The 15315-nt window shown below is 61.5% G+C and overlaps 1 protein-coding gene across 1 annotated transcript; it reads right to left on the minus strand.

Annotated features, from left to right (window-relative positions):
* Window positions 1–172: 172 nt before the first annotated feature.
* On the minus strand, window positions 173–15315 carry Piwil1 (piwi-like RNA-mediated gene silencing 1; the record flags this gene model as incomplete). Its single annotated transcript, XM_013503748.1, is given in 20 exon segments — window positions 173–672; window positions 770–917; window positions 2181–2306; window positions 3673–3826; window positions 3913–3983; window positions 4590–4693; window positions 4805–5005; window positions 7260–7332; window positions 7634–7821; window positions 8856–8970; window positions 9247–9364; window positions 9460–9586; window positions 10661–10772; window positions 11129–11326; window positions 12052–12132; window positions 13013–13134; window positions 13455–13669; window positions 14070–14195; window positions 14991–15102; window positions 15304–15315. Coding segments are annotated over 20 exon segments (2520 nt in total), but the record flags the coding sequence as incomplete, so codon positions are not given.

Consider the following 15315-nt stretch of genomic DNA (forward strand, 5'->3'; position numbering starts at 1 on the left):
AAGTTAACGTGGGTTTACAAATGGGACTCGCACACTCCTCAAAGTATTTTCAAGTAAACCCACAAACATTTTTTAACTTTGCTTTTTTCAGTACTGGGGATAAAACCCAGGGGTGCTCTACCACTGAGCTACATCTCCAGCCCTTTTAAAATTTTCTGAGACAGGGTCTCGCTAGGTTGCCTAGGCAGGACTTGAACTTGCGATCCTCCTGCCTCAGCTTCCCTCAGTGCTGGGATTACAGGCGTGCGCAACCGCGCCCAGCTACTTTCCAACTTCTTTAAGAAAGTCCATTCATAATACAAAGTGCCTTATCCACATTTTTTCAGAACAAACAGATCATCGCAACATACTTACAAAAAACCAGCAAGATACAATCTTAAAGTCTTAACTTTTACCTATAAAGTAAGGAAGCCAAATTGGAAGCCAAATTATATAGCAACAAAGACATAAACTCCAGCTCTGCCGGGCCCTTCCCAAGCTTCACCAGAAACACAACAGCAAAACCCTAACATCCGTCCGAGACGGCCGGGAGGGAGCGGGTGGCGGTGGGCCAGGTCACAGGTAGTAGAGGCGGTTGGACAGGGACAGGTTCGGCTCCCTGTGGATGCTCTGGCCCACCAGGAAGGCCAGCTTGTGTGCGTACTGGCACGGTGCAGGGACGCGGATGATGCCCTGTGCAGGGAGAGAGGAGCCCGTCACTTGGCCCCTTGGGCCCATGCTCAGGCCGCGCTCCGGGCCCATGCTGAGCCTGTGGCCGCAGGAAACTCACCGGCCAGTTGTAGTAGATGTGGCAGAGCTTGTACGTCAGCCGCTGGATGTGGTCCGGCTTCAGGCCGCTGCTGTCATAGATGACGTTGTAGTGTGTTGGTGACACGCTGCCACTCCTCACAGCCTGGCTTACGATGAAGAAGTCGTACCTGCGGTGACAGGAGGCGGGCTCTCCTGCGGAAAGGCCCGTGAGGCCGCGGGCCCTGCGCACCCGACCCGGCCCCGCTGAAGGAGACGCTACTTGGGAGCCACCTGGGCTGTGCGCACCGAGTGGAAGTCACCGTCTTAGGCCGCAACGGGCCCGCTCCCAGCTGTGCCGGGGGCGGGGGACAGGGTCACCGCAGCGGCTCTGGGCTGCTGGCGGGGTGGGGGTGGGAGGGCTCCTGGACAAGACCCGCCGTGGACCTTTCTTTCCCCTTTGCCGCTCCCTTCACCTTCTGGCAAAGCCGCCTGAGTTTCAGCATTAAGGGTTTGGAGCAAAGCTCTGAGAGGAGGGGGCGCGGGGGGGCTGAGCAGAACCGGCGTGCACGACACAAACGGGGGGGGGGGCGGTGAGCAATGTCAGCTCTTCCTCCTGGCACCACTGCCATGTGCAGGGAGCACGACACGATGCGACCCCCACGGACAGGAGGACGTGAGCTCTGCAGCCCACTGTGCCCTCCCAACTACAGGGCCCGACTCTGCCTGCACGGCACTCCCTGCTGGGAAGGTCGAGGGGTCCGAAAGGAAAGCTGAGTGGGCCTGCCCACCCACAGCCGCTCCCGGACAGGACCGGGTCAGGGCACCTGGCCGTCAGAGCAGAGCTGAGCTGAGCTAGAGAGTAGCAGGCCTGCCGTGGGGACCTGCAGGCCGGGGCCCCGAGACAGCTGCCCACTGGCGAACTCCGGAGCCGACTGACGGAGCGACTATCGAGCGTCATCTGTCCGTGTGAGCTACATCGCCCGTCCCGTTCCAGATGCCTGGGCCAGAAACGCTTCCGGCTCTGCAGTCTCCGCATAGACTCTTTAGTTGCCCAGGCAGGACAGGGGTCTCCCTACACGCACACCCCAGGCTCACGGCGGGGTGGCTGCCGGCTGTGTGCACAGCCATGTCAGGTGCAGCACTGTCCTCACGGGCCACTGTCTTGGACTCTGAGCTCTGGAGTGCCAACGTGCGTGACACACGTAAACACTGCACCGGAAAACCGCCTGTGGGCGGTGAGGTCACAGCAAAGGCAGGTGGCAGCTGCCACGGCAGAGGCGGTGCCTGACTCGTGGGTCCTCCCCAGTGCACAGGTGCCAGACGTGGACACCGTGGGTTTCCGTGAGGAGGTCTAGGTGTGAGTGAGACCCCGCAGTGCCGTGGGCCCGCTCACGCGGATGCCCCTGGAAGGTCACGCCTGAAGAAACCAAACTGTCCCCAGCAGGACTCACCACTCAGGCCGGGTGACCTCCACGTCGATGACAGTCCCAGGGAGGGGGTTCTGAAGTTTTCCTCCGGACTGCGCAAAAAACCTGGCGTTCACACGTTTCTTTACCACGATTACCGTCAGCCTCGGGCTCGAGGAAGAAGGACAGGGGTCACTTGGTCAGTCCTGTCCGCCCCTGCTCTCAGCCAGCACCCCTCTTATGCAGGTCCCCTGCCTGGGCAGAGGCAAGCCTGGACTCTTGCCTCTGGACAGGACAAGGATGCCGCGGCCGATGCCCACATGCCCTGACATGAGCCGGACGGGAGCCGTGCCCACAGGCCCAGCTTGCCCCTTCTCAGGCCTCTGCGGCAGGGCTTAGAGCTCTCGTGAGACGTGGCCTGTGGACCCTGTCAGCCACTTCAAGCTGCTCCGAAGCTCACCTGCTGCCTTTCAAATCCCCGTCCCCAGCAACCAAGGGCGGGCGCGCGACAGTGACATGTGTGCAGGAGGACAGGCTGCCTGGGCCTGCCCCGCACACACAGAGGTGGGGGGACCGCGCTGTCCTCGGCTGGCTCCCAGCCTGCACTGCATCCGCCCCGCTGGGGAGGCTCCAGCAGGTCCCCAGCCGCGGCAAAGCTGCGGGGGGAAGCCTGGGTGAGAGGACCAGGAGCCATGGGCAGAGGGCAGGTTCTGCTCCTCCAGGACCCGGATCCGGGGCCACGCCCGCCAGCACCGGGCAGTGGAGCAGGGGCGAGAGGGCAGCCCAGGGCCTCCTCAGGGCCAGGCCAAGGAGCCCTCGTGGAAGCACGGAGGGGGCAGGGGCGTGGCTGAGCCGGGGCACATGGGCCCCACACAGTGGGCCGGGTGGGCGGGCGCTGGGCTTCCCATTGCAAGGCCTGTGCCATGCTTGGCCTCGGCTCAGCAGGATCTGCAGGCGCGGACAGCCGCGAATCCTAAATAAGCTCCAGGCCAGGAGCCAACACACAAGGTGTGCGTGTCACTGCCAGGACACGGAAATGCCGCGCACGCATGGCAGGAGGACACGTTACGGCGCGTCACCTGTCCTCAGGTCGCGAACGCCGGGTCAGCTAACTACATCGCAGCCTACAAGCCACAGCAGCGCTTCAGTTAGAGGGCAAGCGGGTCCGGCTCGCAGAGTGCGTGCAGACGTTTAACCGGGGCTTCGCGCTCCCGCAGCATTTCCCAGGCACCCCTCGCCTCACGCCAAAGTGCAGCTGTGTTCCGATGAGCAGGGCCGGCAGGCTGAGTGTGGGCCAGGAGCAGGGCCCGCATGCTGCCCGCCCACGCCGGGCCCCCGCCATCGCCACACTCACAGCTGCTCACACAGCTCCAGCAGCAGGCCTGTGACAGAGGCTCCGGGGCAGGGGTGGCCCTTGCTGCTGCTCAGCAGCCGTCTCTGGCCTCCGCTCGAGCCTGGCCGATCCACCCTCGGGTGCCCTCCGGCCCCTCCGTGTCTCAACACTGCCCCCACAGGCGTGGACACCCTGCATTCTTACTTATAGCCTCTCCCGAGGGACTTCAGGCAATCCAAGAACTGGGGGACCTCGTAGTTCACGAGCGTCTTCAGCTGGCCGTCACCCACGCCGTCCCGGTACACGATGATCCGGCTTGGCATGTACTCGTTGCAGCTGTTCCACGCCCGCAGCGCCGCTGGAAGCAAGCAGCACGTTTCACAGACTAACACGTAGGGCAGCATGGTGCTGCTCCCGCCGGCCAGGCTCCTGCCGCAGACCCACCTTGCAGGCACACCTTGAGCCCGTCTACCAGCTCCTGGCCTCGGTCTTGGAAGACGCAGCGAGAGAACCAGCTGCGGGCAGGGAAGCACTCAGGTGAGGCCTGCGCCCCACGCCCAACCCAGCGCACAGCCCCCCAGAGCCTGTCCCTCCCACACGCCACACAACCCGAGCCCGGCAGCCAGACAGGACGCCCTCGGGAAAGCAAGCCCGCGGAGCTCACGATAGAGCGTTCCCTCGCTCTGAGGCCACAGCGACCCTGCAGGGGGAGTATCGGATGACACCACCACACCCACAGGGGCCACCAGGCGCACCCCACACACCCTGACTACACCTGCGCCTGCGCTCCAGCACCCAATCCACTTCAGAGGCCCGGGGACCCTCAGGAACAGGCAACTAAGACACCTGCCACGTGCGTCCTCTGCCACCCTTACCAACCCTTAACTCAAGAAAAGCACCGACAGGGCATTTACCGGGCGGAGCCCAGTGCCTGGCTAGACTGGCTTTTCTACACTGAGAATGTGAAGTCACCTCTCGGGGGCCACACAAGTGTTAAAGAAGGTTCAGCGAGGCCACAGCTGACGGACCCCAACGCCGGTCACACGCCAAGTCTGACTGCCACAGGGCGCAGCGCACGGCTCTCAGCCTGGTCCGACCACCCCGGCTCTGTCCTTACTCACCGGGTCATCCCTTCGTTGATGCTGGCGACGAATCCTGCGATGGACCTCCGGCCCGCAGTGGTGTCGTGGTAGCAGTCAATGCCCACGATCATGGCCAGCTTCAGCTGCAGAGAGAACAGCGGCATTTCAGAGGCAGTGCGCTGGCAGGCCTTGGACGGCAAATCTGTCTCCGATGCCCACCTTGCCAACGCGCCTTCGCGAGACACCACACTCACAGGCATGTCCACCCTCCAGAGCTCGCCGCCCATCTTGCAGTTCATCTGCAGGGCGATCTTGGTGGCAATGGCCATGATGGTCTGCTGCTTGCCCAGGGTGCGGGCCACCACGCACTGGCTGGGCGTGGGGCAGTCCGTGCACAGGTACTTCTTGATGGCATCATATTTGTCCTTCCGGTTACTCGACAGCAGACAGACAACCTGGAGACAAACAAAATGCCTCCTTCTTTTCTTTTTTCTTTTCTTTGAACAAAAAAGCAGTGGCAAAGTTTATTGGAAAAAGTAAAAGTGAAGAGTGGGAGAGAAAGTGCAGAGTGAGCTTAGACAGAAAGAGGGGAAGAGCAGATAAAGGCAGGCGCTGCGCCTAGAGACAGCGCGGGCTGCTTGCTGTGGGAGCCGCGGCACCCAAACTGGCGCTGCAGGCCCCATGGCGGGGCGGCGGCGGCGGCGGTGAGTCACCTGCGGACTTCAGCACCACACTTGTTCAGTCGCCTCTCGGTACAACACGGACCGCGCTGAGACACCACAGCTCACGTCCCCCAGGTGACCACTGCATGCACAGGGGAAATGCAGGCACAGCAGCAAGGCCCCGGACCTAACCCCGGTCACGCAGGAGACCTCAGCCAAGCACGGCCTCGAGCGGCTCGGTGTCATTCCGACACAGGACGGGAAGCGCGAGCAGCGATGAACGGTTTCTAAAACGTCACCAGTTTACCTGACGGTGCCCCTAGGACCTCTGGCTTGGGGTTTGGATCAAAGTACAAACTGTCCTAGCAAGTTTGTGGGCATTCTGAGGTCAACACGGAGCGCCCGAGCCGCACGTCCCCAGCCAGCTCTTGAGCTACACCCAGCTCTTGAGCTCCCTGCTGTAGTCCCTGGAACAGATTCTGGGGTCTGGTCTCCTTCCTACAGCCCCCAACAAGATCTGCCTGTGCCGCTGAAGGACACACTGAAGCTCAGCGAGGGCCAGCTGAGGCAAGAGGCCAGGTGGCTTTTCACTGTGTGTCTCTGCCCCTCTGATCGAGGGCCCGGGACCTAGGGGACGACTCAGGAGTGGGGCGCCCTCCTGCACTTGCTTCCCACAGCCCAGGGCCTGAATGCCTCCATGCAAGCCAGCAACAGCCGCCACTGGTTCTGAAAAGCAGCCCGAGGTGGAAACCAGTGACCGTCACCGCAGGATCACTTCTGCTCCACTAATCCCCTCAGAGACCAGGCTGAGCGGCGGTCAGGCTCAGAGTCTCTGCGTGGCCCCAGCAGCGGACCTCCGCCCTCCCCGCACGGTCTCAGGCGCACTCAGCACTTGACCCTCCGCAGACCCGCGGCATCGCAGGCTAGAGAGCACCAGGGACGTGCTCAGCACGACGTGTCTGCACGCCAGCTCCAGCTCCAGCAACCACCCGACGGCCGTGCCAGAGGGGCCGCCGCGGCGTGCACGTGGGGCCCAGCAGGGCCAGCCCACGTCCCACCGGCCCTCAAGGGGCACGGAACGGCTCTTTTCAGGGCCAACAGCGCAGCACACCCTGCCTCAGCACTCGAGGCTGGTGATGGCAGGGGCGGGCGGGCCGGTCAGTGACTGGGACGGGAGGGCAGGGCGAGACGCTCTGCAGGAGGCCGAGTCCCGGCAGGAACCTTCGCACCACCCTGGCCCCGCCCCCACCCCAGAGCAGGGCCCGAGGCGCCCGCAGAGCGAGCCTGGGGAGCGGCACAGCTGGCACACGGTGGCGCTGTCCCCTGTGCTTGTGAGGGCTGCCCTCTAGGTGCCAGCCAGCGAGCAGCAAGAACAATGTCACACCCATCCCCACAGCGGCAGGGCTCACAGGGACGCAGCCCGGAGGACGGGGCCGGCGCTCAGCTCCCGCGAGCCCTCCGAGGAGCCTGCGCGGTCGGTCCCTGCGAGCGGGCTGCTGCTGGCTCTGCACTGAGCAAGGCCAGCCAGGCACCGGCTGGGGTCTCGCTCGCGGCCGGCTCAGGCATGTGGCCGGTGACTCGGCTCCAGGGTCCACACCACCCAGGCCACAAAATGTGACCGAAAAGCCAAACTGCTCAAGACTCCGGCTCCGGATCCAGCCCAAAGCCATCAACGATGTGCGCTGCTGTTGTCCGACCTCCCTTCTCAACCCTGAGCAGGGGACGCCACACTGCCCACTCCCCGCCTGGCTGGCTGGGTGCCCTTGGCCCTCGCCTCCCACGCTCGCCCTGTCCTCCTGTGTGTGCTGACTCTTACTTTGGGGCCCATCTGCTGCTTCGCAGGGTAACAGAAACTCGGGGTTAGGACACACAAGGGCCCCGTGTCCCTGCCCTCCCTCGCCGGTGGCAGGGTGCACCAGAGCCACCTCCAGCACCCCGCTAACACAGCACTAGCCCAGGGCCCAGGCAGCGCAACGTGGGCCTGCACCTCCTGGGAGGCCTAGCCACACTGGAAAGCTCTGTGCCGTAGGCGGCCCGCCACACTCACTATCTGTGTGTCCGAGGTGACCTTCTGCTGCAGGACGCGGAGGTAGGCTTCCGTCCTGTCGTCCACCTCAATCCTAGGGCAAGGACACGGGGCAGCACTCAGAGGGGGCCGCGAGCCTGGACGCCCGGAGCATTTCCATGTAAAATACAAGGGCAGATGCCACGTGCTGCCCTGGGCAGAGGAGTGGCTGGCACAGCAGGGCTAACGTGCGTGTGAACAGTGTGCCGCCCACGGGCCCTCTGCACACCTGTCTGCACGAGGAGGGGCCGGCACACGCACCCTGCCGACAGGGCATCAGCAGCCCGCCTCAGAGCCCCCGCCCTCCGCCCTGCGCCCGCTTGCCTCTGCAGACCGGCAGGGACGGGCGCACTCACATGATGGCTTTCTTCATTTGGATGCCCATGGCCGGCGTAACCTTGAACAGGTTCTGTATCAGTGAGTTGGCTGCTTCATAATTTTTTCGCGTGTAGATCAGCAGCCAGTTGTCCAGCGGCTTCACGCTGATGAGCGGGGCGCCCCGGGTCTCCTTGGACCAGTCTGCGAACTGCGGGCTGTAGTCAAACTAGGAGACAGCACACAGGCACCGTGAGGCGCGCGGGCTCCAGGGATTCCGCCTTGGCCTGCGCTGTGCTCCAGCCAGAACCAGAGCGACAGACCCCAGACCCCCAGGGGGGAAACAGCCAGCACGTCACCCAGAGCTGGTGCAGTGCTGCCTACCTGTGCTTTTAGCACGTGAGAGGGTGAGGCGGGAAGGCTGCTGTGAATTCAAGGCCAGCCTCCCCTACACAGCAAGACCTGTCTCAAAAGCCCCTCCAAACATACAGCAAAGCGCCCAATGGATGGTGACACTTCTATTCAAATAGACCCACACTGACTGGCTTCCTTGTCCCCGTACCCGCTCCTGGGTGAATTCTCCATCCTGTCTAAAGTCTGACAAGGGCAGGGGCCCACTTCCTCATCACAGAGATGTGCCACTTAGCAGCCTGAGCATCTGATCTGAAAGCCAGCCCAGCTCCCAGACGGCCAGAGCCAGGCAGGAGGGGCCCTGGGCCTCCCGCCCTCCCCGCTCCTGCCGTCCTCCCAGGGGCCAAGGAACCAGCAGGCACGCAGCTCCCTCACGGTTAGGTCAGTTGGTCGCTGCTTGCAGCACCAGGTGGAGGGAGGGAAGGCACAGTCTGCTAGCAAAAGGCTTGAATTTTTCACATTCGCAGTGCTTTAATTACACAAAAATATTTTTAAAATACTTCCTTTTCCTTTGACACAATATAAAAGACTTCAGAACGCTTGTACATATCTCTCCACACAGATGGCCTGGGCAGAGGTGGGGCCTGTAGATGGGGCGCTTTCCACGCGAAGGGTCACCTTAGTGCAAAAGCAATGCTGATGCTACTGGAGTTACTCTACACTAGGCCACTCAGGTCGCCCAGGAAAGGAAGCCCGCTTCCAGGGATACCCTGGCTCCTTTGGTGGGCCAGGCTACAGTCCCCTTGTCCCCTGGGCTTCCACCAGGCTCCTGCAGGGTGCCATGAGCTGCCTGCCTGCTCCCCGCGACCTGGCCCAGACGCCCTCAGCTCGGCCCTCCTGGAGCGGCCTTACCGTTCTCCCACCTTGGTGAATCTTCTCTGCTTGCAGAATCCTTCCCGAGAAGGACAGCAAGTTGGAGTCAAAGCTCAAGCCCCAGTCTCGCAGCTCTCGCTGCACATTGTCGTCTCTGCGGAGGGGACGCAGCACTGCTGCTGAGCGTGCGCGGGCTGCACGGAAGCCGGGTCCACACGGGCCCACTGCCACGCCCCACAGCATGGGGCGGGACGGGGTCTCATCTCCACCACACCCAGCTCCTCCTCCCAGCACCCCTTTCTGCATTCAGACCCCTGAGGCCCGGACTGTCACCCGCACAGCAGCCAGCTGAGAGACAGGTCTCAGAGGCATGGGGCTCAGGGGAAGAGGCAGGGGACAGGCCAGGGACGGTGGGACGGTGCCGGCCTACTTGTGGATGTAGTCGATGAGGCGGCCCACTTCCCGCTGCCGCTGCTCAGGGGTGAGCCGTGTGTGCACTGCCAGCTCCTTCATCACGTTGAAGTCGTTCCGCATCTTGTCGGTCAGGCCTGCGGACACAGCGCTCCGCTCATTCACAGCGCTGTAGGGAGAGGGCGGGCGGGCAGGAGGGGCGGGGAGAGGCCTGAGAGCCAGTGGGGCGCACCTGTGAGGTAGCAGAGCTCGGGGATGAGCATGGCAGGCCCGGGCATGGTGCCCCCAGGGCCCCGCCTCCTCTTGGGCTGGCTCACCAGGACCGGCTGCTTCAGGTCGGTGATCTCCTGGTTGTACTGCTGCTCGAGGGGAAGAGGAGGGCACGGTTCGCCCAACGGCCAGGAGCCTTCTCCTCGCGGAGGCGGCCCTCAGCGTTCACAGAGCCACCAGCACAGCTGGGCTCTGCTTCTGCTGTCCGCAAAGCACACCCTCATCCTCTGGGCCTGCTCCGTCCTTCCGGCCTTGAGCCCACCGGCCAGGCAGTCTCACCAAGGCCCGGCCCACGTCAGGAACACCCTCCCACCTATCGCTCTGTGGCCCAGTGACATCCCTCATACCCTGCACAATTTGGGCCCAGAGGCACCTGCCTGGCCGCCTCCTCCATGCCAAGGCCCTGCCCACCATCGTGAGCCTAGGAGGGAAGGAGCCGTGCACGGTCCTGGCCTGACTCCCCCTCTGTCCCCTGCTGGACCAACATGTAGGAAGAGGCGGCTCTCCTACCTCAGTGAGGGCACCTGGGCAGGGCACAGGCGGGGCACACACAGCTGAGCCCCTCTACCTCCTTGAGGGCCTTGGCCAGGGTCCAGAGCAGAACCTCGGCACACCCACCCCTCCCCAACTCAGGACCTCCGCAAATGCCCGCCAACTACCCCGCTGCCCCCACGTCTGCTTCCTCACAGTGCTGGCCGCCTGTGCACCAGTGCTTCCCAGGTCTCACCTTTAATCCCAAAGTGCCACTTGCTCCTCACACTGCTGTCGCTGCAGTGCCAAGCGTGCTACCCAGTGCCCTGCCCGCCCCTTTGGGAAGGGTATCCACTGCAGACCCTGGGCCCCTGGTGGCAAGCAAAAGGAGCCAGGGCCGAGAACCCAGTGTGCATCCTGCTCCTGGCACAGCCCAGCTGTTGCCCAGCATGGGGCGACAGTGCCAGCTGTCCCTGCTTTAGGCAGGAGACCAACCGGAAGTGGGGGAATCACAGCTAGGGCCTGCCTGCCACGGCCTGCAGTGCTGGCCCCTCAGGTGGAAGGGAAATAGTGGCCACAGAGCGGGCAGTCGGGGGAGCTGTCAGCGTGCGCTGCTTTGAGCCTTGCCCATCTTCCACGCTTACATTCACACAAGTCGCACGTGACCTCGCACGGTGCGGACGGGCTCCTACCTTCCGGTAGTACTCCAGGAAGCTGACCTCTGAGCCATCCGCCTTCTTGAAGGTGCTCTTCGGGTTCTGGTCCCAGTCGATGTCATCCACCCGGTAGGTCTTATTGTTGTACCTGTGGGACCAGTGTGGTCAGAGGCACTCGCCTGACTCGGGGGAGAGACATTAACCGCGACAGGCGGCACGGTGCTCCAACCCTGTCTCCCAGCACGCAGGACGCTAGCTGAAGAGGCCCACCCCGGGACAGCCAGGTCTGCGTGGGGCCGAGGTGCCCAGCCCACTGACTGCTGGAAACCGACAGGACCAGGGCACTAGCTAGCTGCCTTCCAGACGGGTTCTACCCCAGCAGCAGCGTGGCCCTGACGGCGCCTGCCACGCCCACTCAAGGCCAACCCTGGTTTCCAGCACCGCAGCACTGAGTCACGCGTGGGGACGGCAGAAAGGCTGTCTGCAGGCCGAGCGCAGGCTTACTTGGTCAGAACAATCAGCCCTATCAGCTCTTTGGACACTTGCTCCTGGAACTTGTGCTCCTCGGTCTGGTGGTACAGGGCGAGCATGAAGTCCAGGACCGTCTCGCTGCGCAGCACCTTGTGGCTGACGTCCGTGCACAGCATGATGTTGTTCTCGTACTGCAGGATGGAGGTGGTGAAGCCAGGCCAGATCACCAACCTGCAGGGGAAGGCAGCTCACGCAGCGCCCCGGGCAGGGGAAGGCGGCTCACGCAGCGCCCCGGGCAGGGGAAGGCGGCTCACGCAGCACTCTGCATACTGCCCTGCCCGCCCTGTGCCTGGGGGCCGCACACAGATGCCCAAGTCCACTTCCCTGTTTCCAAGTTTCGAGGGGTCCAGGTGGAGACCTAGCTTTCTGAGGCTTTTGATAATGTGTTAGAATGGAGATAATCATCTACAAAGCACACAAGTCATTACCAGCCAGAACCATGCTACTAATATGGCTAATTGCACTAATAACTACACTACCACTCACTGCCCCCTTTTGATTTTTTTTTTTTTTTGGACATAGGGTTTCATTGTATAGTTCATGCTAGCCTCGAGTTTACAATGTAGCCCAGGCTGGCCTGGAACTCCCAGCGATCCTTCTGCCTCAGCTCCCCCAGTGCTTGGATTATAGGCATGCACTGCCATGCCAGCATGCAAGCTCTTTTCTAAATCCCCTTTTCAGAGCCCATACTTGACTGCACCGTCCTCTGTGCCTTCTAACTGCTCTCCGGGGAGCAGCGCAAGCTCATGGTCTTTACCCAAGAGTGAGATGCAGACCTACAGCTGGGCAGGGGTCTGTGCTGTACCCGCCACGTCACACTGTGCCCTTGGGAAGCAGGCACAAGCATGCCCTTCTCACCCCACTCTGCGCCCCACGTGCTTGAGACGCACACAGACCTGTGATTTGGAATGTCAATCGGGTCATGCGGGTTATAGTAATTCCGTCCAATCTGTTGCAAATTCATGATTTTTAGGAGCCTAGAAATTGAAAGTCAGACGGTCAGAGCAGTGAGCATTGACAGCATCTCACATGATCTACGGAAGGTCGTAAGGCTTAGAGCAGGGCTGGCAAGCTGTCCCTGTGGCCAGGCCAACACCGGGTATTTTCAGCTGGCCTGAGAGATCACAAAGGTTTTCAAGGTTTTTAAAGCATCTAACGGTTATTTCAAGGGCATATGAAGTGTATGGAGTCTGTCTCCATGGCTGGTGCCAGTGCAGTGTTACTGGAACACAGTTTGGGCAGTGGTGGAGTGGAGCATGCATGGGACGCCGAGGCCCTGTGCGGGCAGGTCGGCTGCCCCTGCATTTAGGGAATAATGTTCTGCCAATGACATTCACGTGGATCTGCCAAAGGGACAGCGACCCGTCAGCAACTCAAGGTGAGTCACACACCACAGCAGACCCCCGTGCTGCTGCTATGCCCCCAGGAGGGGACAGAACACCCTGGAAAGCACGGCCTGCAAGCTGCAAGCCAGCTACTCAGCCTGCAGCGGCATCTTGCGGTGGGATTTGGCACCCACAGGGGGAACGGCTGGAGCCAGGAGAAGCAGGTTCCTAGCACAAGCTCAAACAACACTGCGAAAAGTGCAGGTCAACACACACAGGGACACTGCGGACGGGACAGTGAGACCAAAGAATAGTGCTTCACCAGAAAAGCACAGCTTAGAGCAGTTACAGGTCAGAGAAACTCAGTAACCTGAACTTGGGCAGTAGGTGTTTAGTTCTTCTAACTTTTCTGTGTTTTAAGCTTTCTCTATCCCTGGGGTGCTGATCCAGGGCCACCTGCATGCCAGGCAGGCACTCTAGTACTGAACTGGACCCTGAACGTTGCTTGGTGACACACGGAGGAAACACACACCTCCTGAAGATGATGTTGTAGAACTGCAGGCAGGTGGGCGACGTGGGCGGGAGCTCGTTGGTTAGCGTGATTGTTATCCTCACACGCTCCCCGTTCCGGGTCTGACTGAACACTTCGGTGACCTGAAGCCAGAGAGGTGGAGACCCAGCTTTTAGTGGTGAGGGGCAAACTGCCCTGTCACGAGGAAGGCAAGGGAAAGGCATAGCTCTGAGCCTGGCTCAAAGGGAGTCTTTAGAAGGCGTCACGGGAAGAGAGGTCAGGGTCCCTCGGCACAGTACAGCTGCGGCCCTTCAGTGTCTGGGACACAGGAGGACACGGTGATGCCACAGTGGCCTCGGGCTGGTCACTAGTCCCCCAGACCCTGGGTCTCCCCAAAAGCTGCCAGTGTTGCTCTGAGCTGGAAGCCCCCATCTCCCTCTCCCATCCACACATGTGCAATAACCTTGTGTTGCAGTCGTTTAGGTAAAAATAATATTGTTCCATCAAAAGCGTGACACCTTCCAATGAGATCTTCGTGCTGGAAGAGCAGCGCGGAGCGGAGGCGGCGGGCTTCCATCAGCGGGTTGTAGTCCACGTGGTACTGGTACAGGGCCCACTGCGGGCGGGAGGTCAGCCGGAAGTGGTTGGTGCTCAGCCTCACAATGATGCCCGAGGAGCCTGCAGGGGCAGCCACACTCAGTGCCCTCCTGGGACCGAGCTGGCAGAGCTGGGGACAGCAGTCTACATCCGAGCGCCTAGACACCTGGCCTTGGGGACCACGCACGCCTTCTCTCCACGGAAGGTGAACAATCAGGCAAACAGGTCCTCACTGCACTGGGCAACGGGCACACCACCAGCCGAGCTCTCTGTACAAGGGCCTTGGGTAGTGCCTAACCAAACAACTTTCAAATCATGCAAAGACAGCTATCAGCTGCCTCATCAGAGCTTCAGGGGAGAGAATACAGAAAGCCCAGCCACCGCCCCTACCACATGTAACACACCCCCTGAGTGGCAGGAAAGACTAAGTGTTCTGAGCACTCGAAAGTGACCCCTGAAAGGGAACTGCTATTTAACCCACCAGTTTTGGACTCTTTGACATGGTCTAGGTTCTGTCTCGTGTTCACACCGAGATCGTGGAAGTCCCTACGGCGCCCTCCTCTCTCTGCAAGCGACAGCTCCTGAAACCCAGCAGATATCTGGAGTTCTTAAACACAAAGAGAAAAGCAGCTCATGCACCTGGCAGCACCAAACATCAGCCTACAAAAGCGGTTCCCACAGGGCCACGAGATAGCCCAGAGCACCCTCAGGGAACACACACGGACCCCATACCACTTTCCCCACACTTGCGGCAGCCAGGGAGCAGGGTCTGAGGCACCGCGGCATCCCTACCAAGCCCTCAGCAGACTCAGGGCCCCCTGCAGGACACGTGCACCTCCGCAACATCAGGCACAGGGCTCTGGTTTGAGGGCACGGCCAGACAGAGAGGGCTGTCTGTATTCCACACCCTGAGGACCTTAACACTCTTTCCACAACGTGTCACCCTGCAGTCATGGCTGCAAGGAATGGCAGCTTAGAGGGTTTAAATCTACACCCCGGATTAGAAAACGTAAATCTCACTGAGCCCCAGCAGCGTGGACACAGGCACCTGTGTGTACCCCATCACACCTGTCACCTGGGGACAGGTGTCAGGTATTAATAAGTCAGTTCCTGCTTAGTTCCAACAGCTGTGGCAATAAGGACCTAAGTGACGAGGTCACTCGTGTGCAGAACACATGTGAACAGTTACACGTGTGTTGAAGGCAGTCCTGCCTGGGATGCCATCCCCAAGCTGCCAGATCACTGCTCTGAAAGAGGCAGATTAATGCTCAAAGGGAAGCTGCTGGCTGGCTGTGAGTCCATCGTCCCTGTCGTCAGGGAGAAAGAAACCCCACACCCTCTGCACGGCGGCCTCCCGCCCCCGTCGGCAGGCCTGGAGAGCCTCCCCGGTGCCCTGCTTCACCTTGTGACTTGGCTGCGGCCCCCACTGCTCCTCTCTGCCGTCCTCGGCCGACCAGGTCCCCCTCTGCCAGGGGCTGCGGCAGTCTCGGCTGGGGGTACCCGGGCTGCTGACCCTGACCACACAAACACAGAAGGCCGCCTTTCACCGGGCGTCCAGGAACCAGAGGAAACGACCGGGACTAGCCCAACCCCCACTATCTATCAGCGACCAAGGGCCTTACTCGTAGGAAGAACTCTGCGCCAAGAGCCCCTCCCCGCGCCCCCAGGGCGCCCTGGGGCCCAGGCGTCGGCTGCCGCGGGCCGGGCGTGCTCACCAGGGCCGCCCC

Source organism: Chinchilla lanigera, unplaced genomic scaffold (genome assembly GCF_000276665.1).
Source record: "Chinchilla lanigera isolate Chin_1 unplaced genomic scaffold, ChiLan1.0 scaffold00081, whole genome shotgun sequence".
Classification (NCBI taxonomy): domain Eukaryota; kingdom Metazoa; phylum Chordata; class Mammalia; order Rodentia; family Chinchillidae; genus Chinchilla; species Chinchilla lanigera.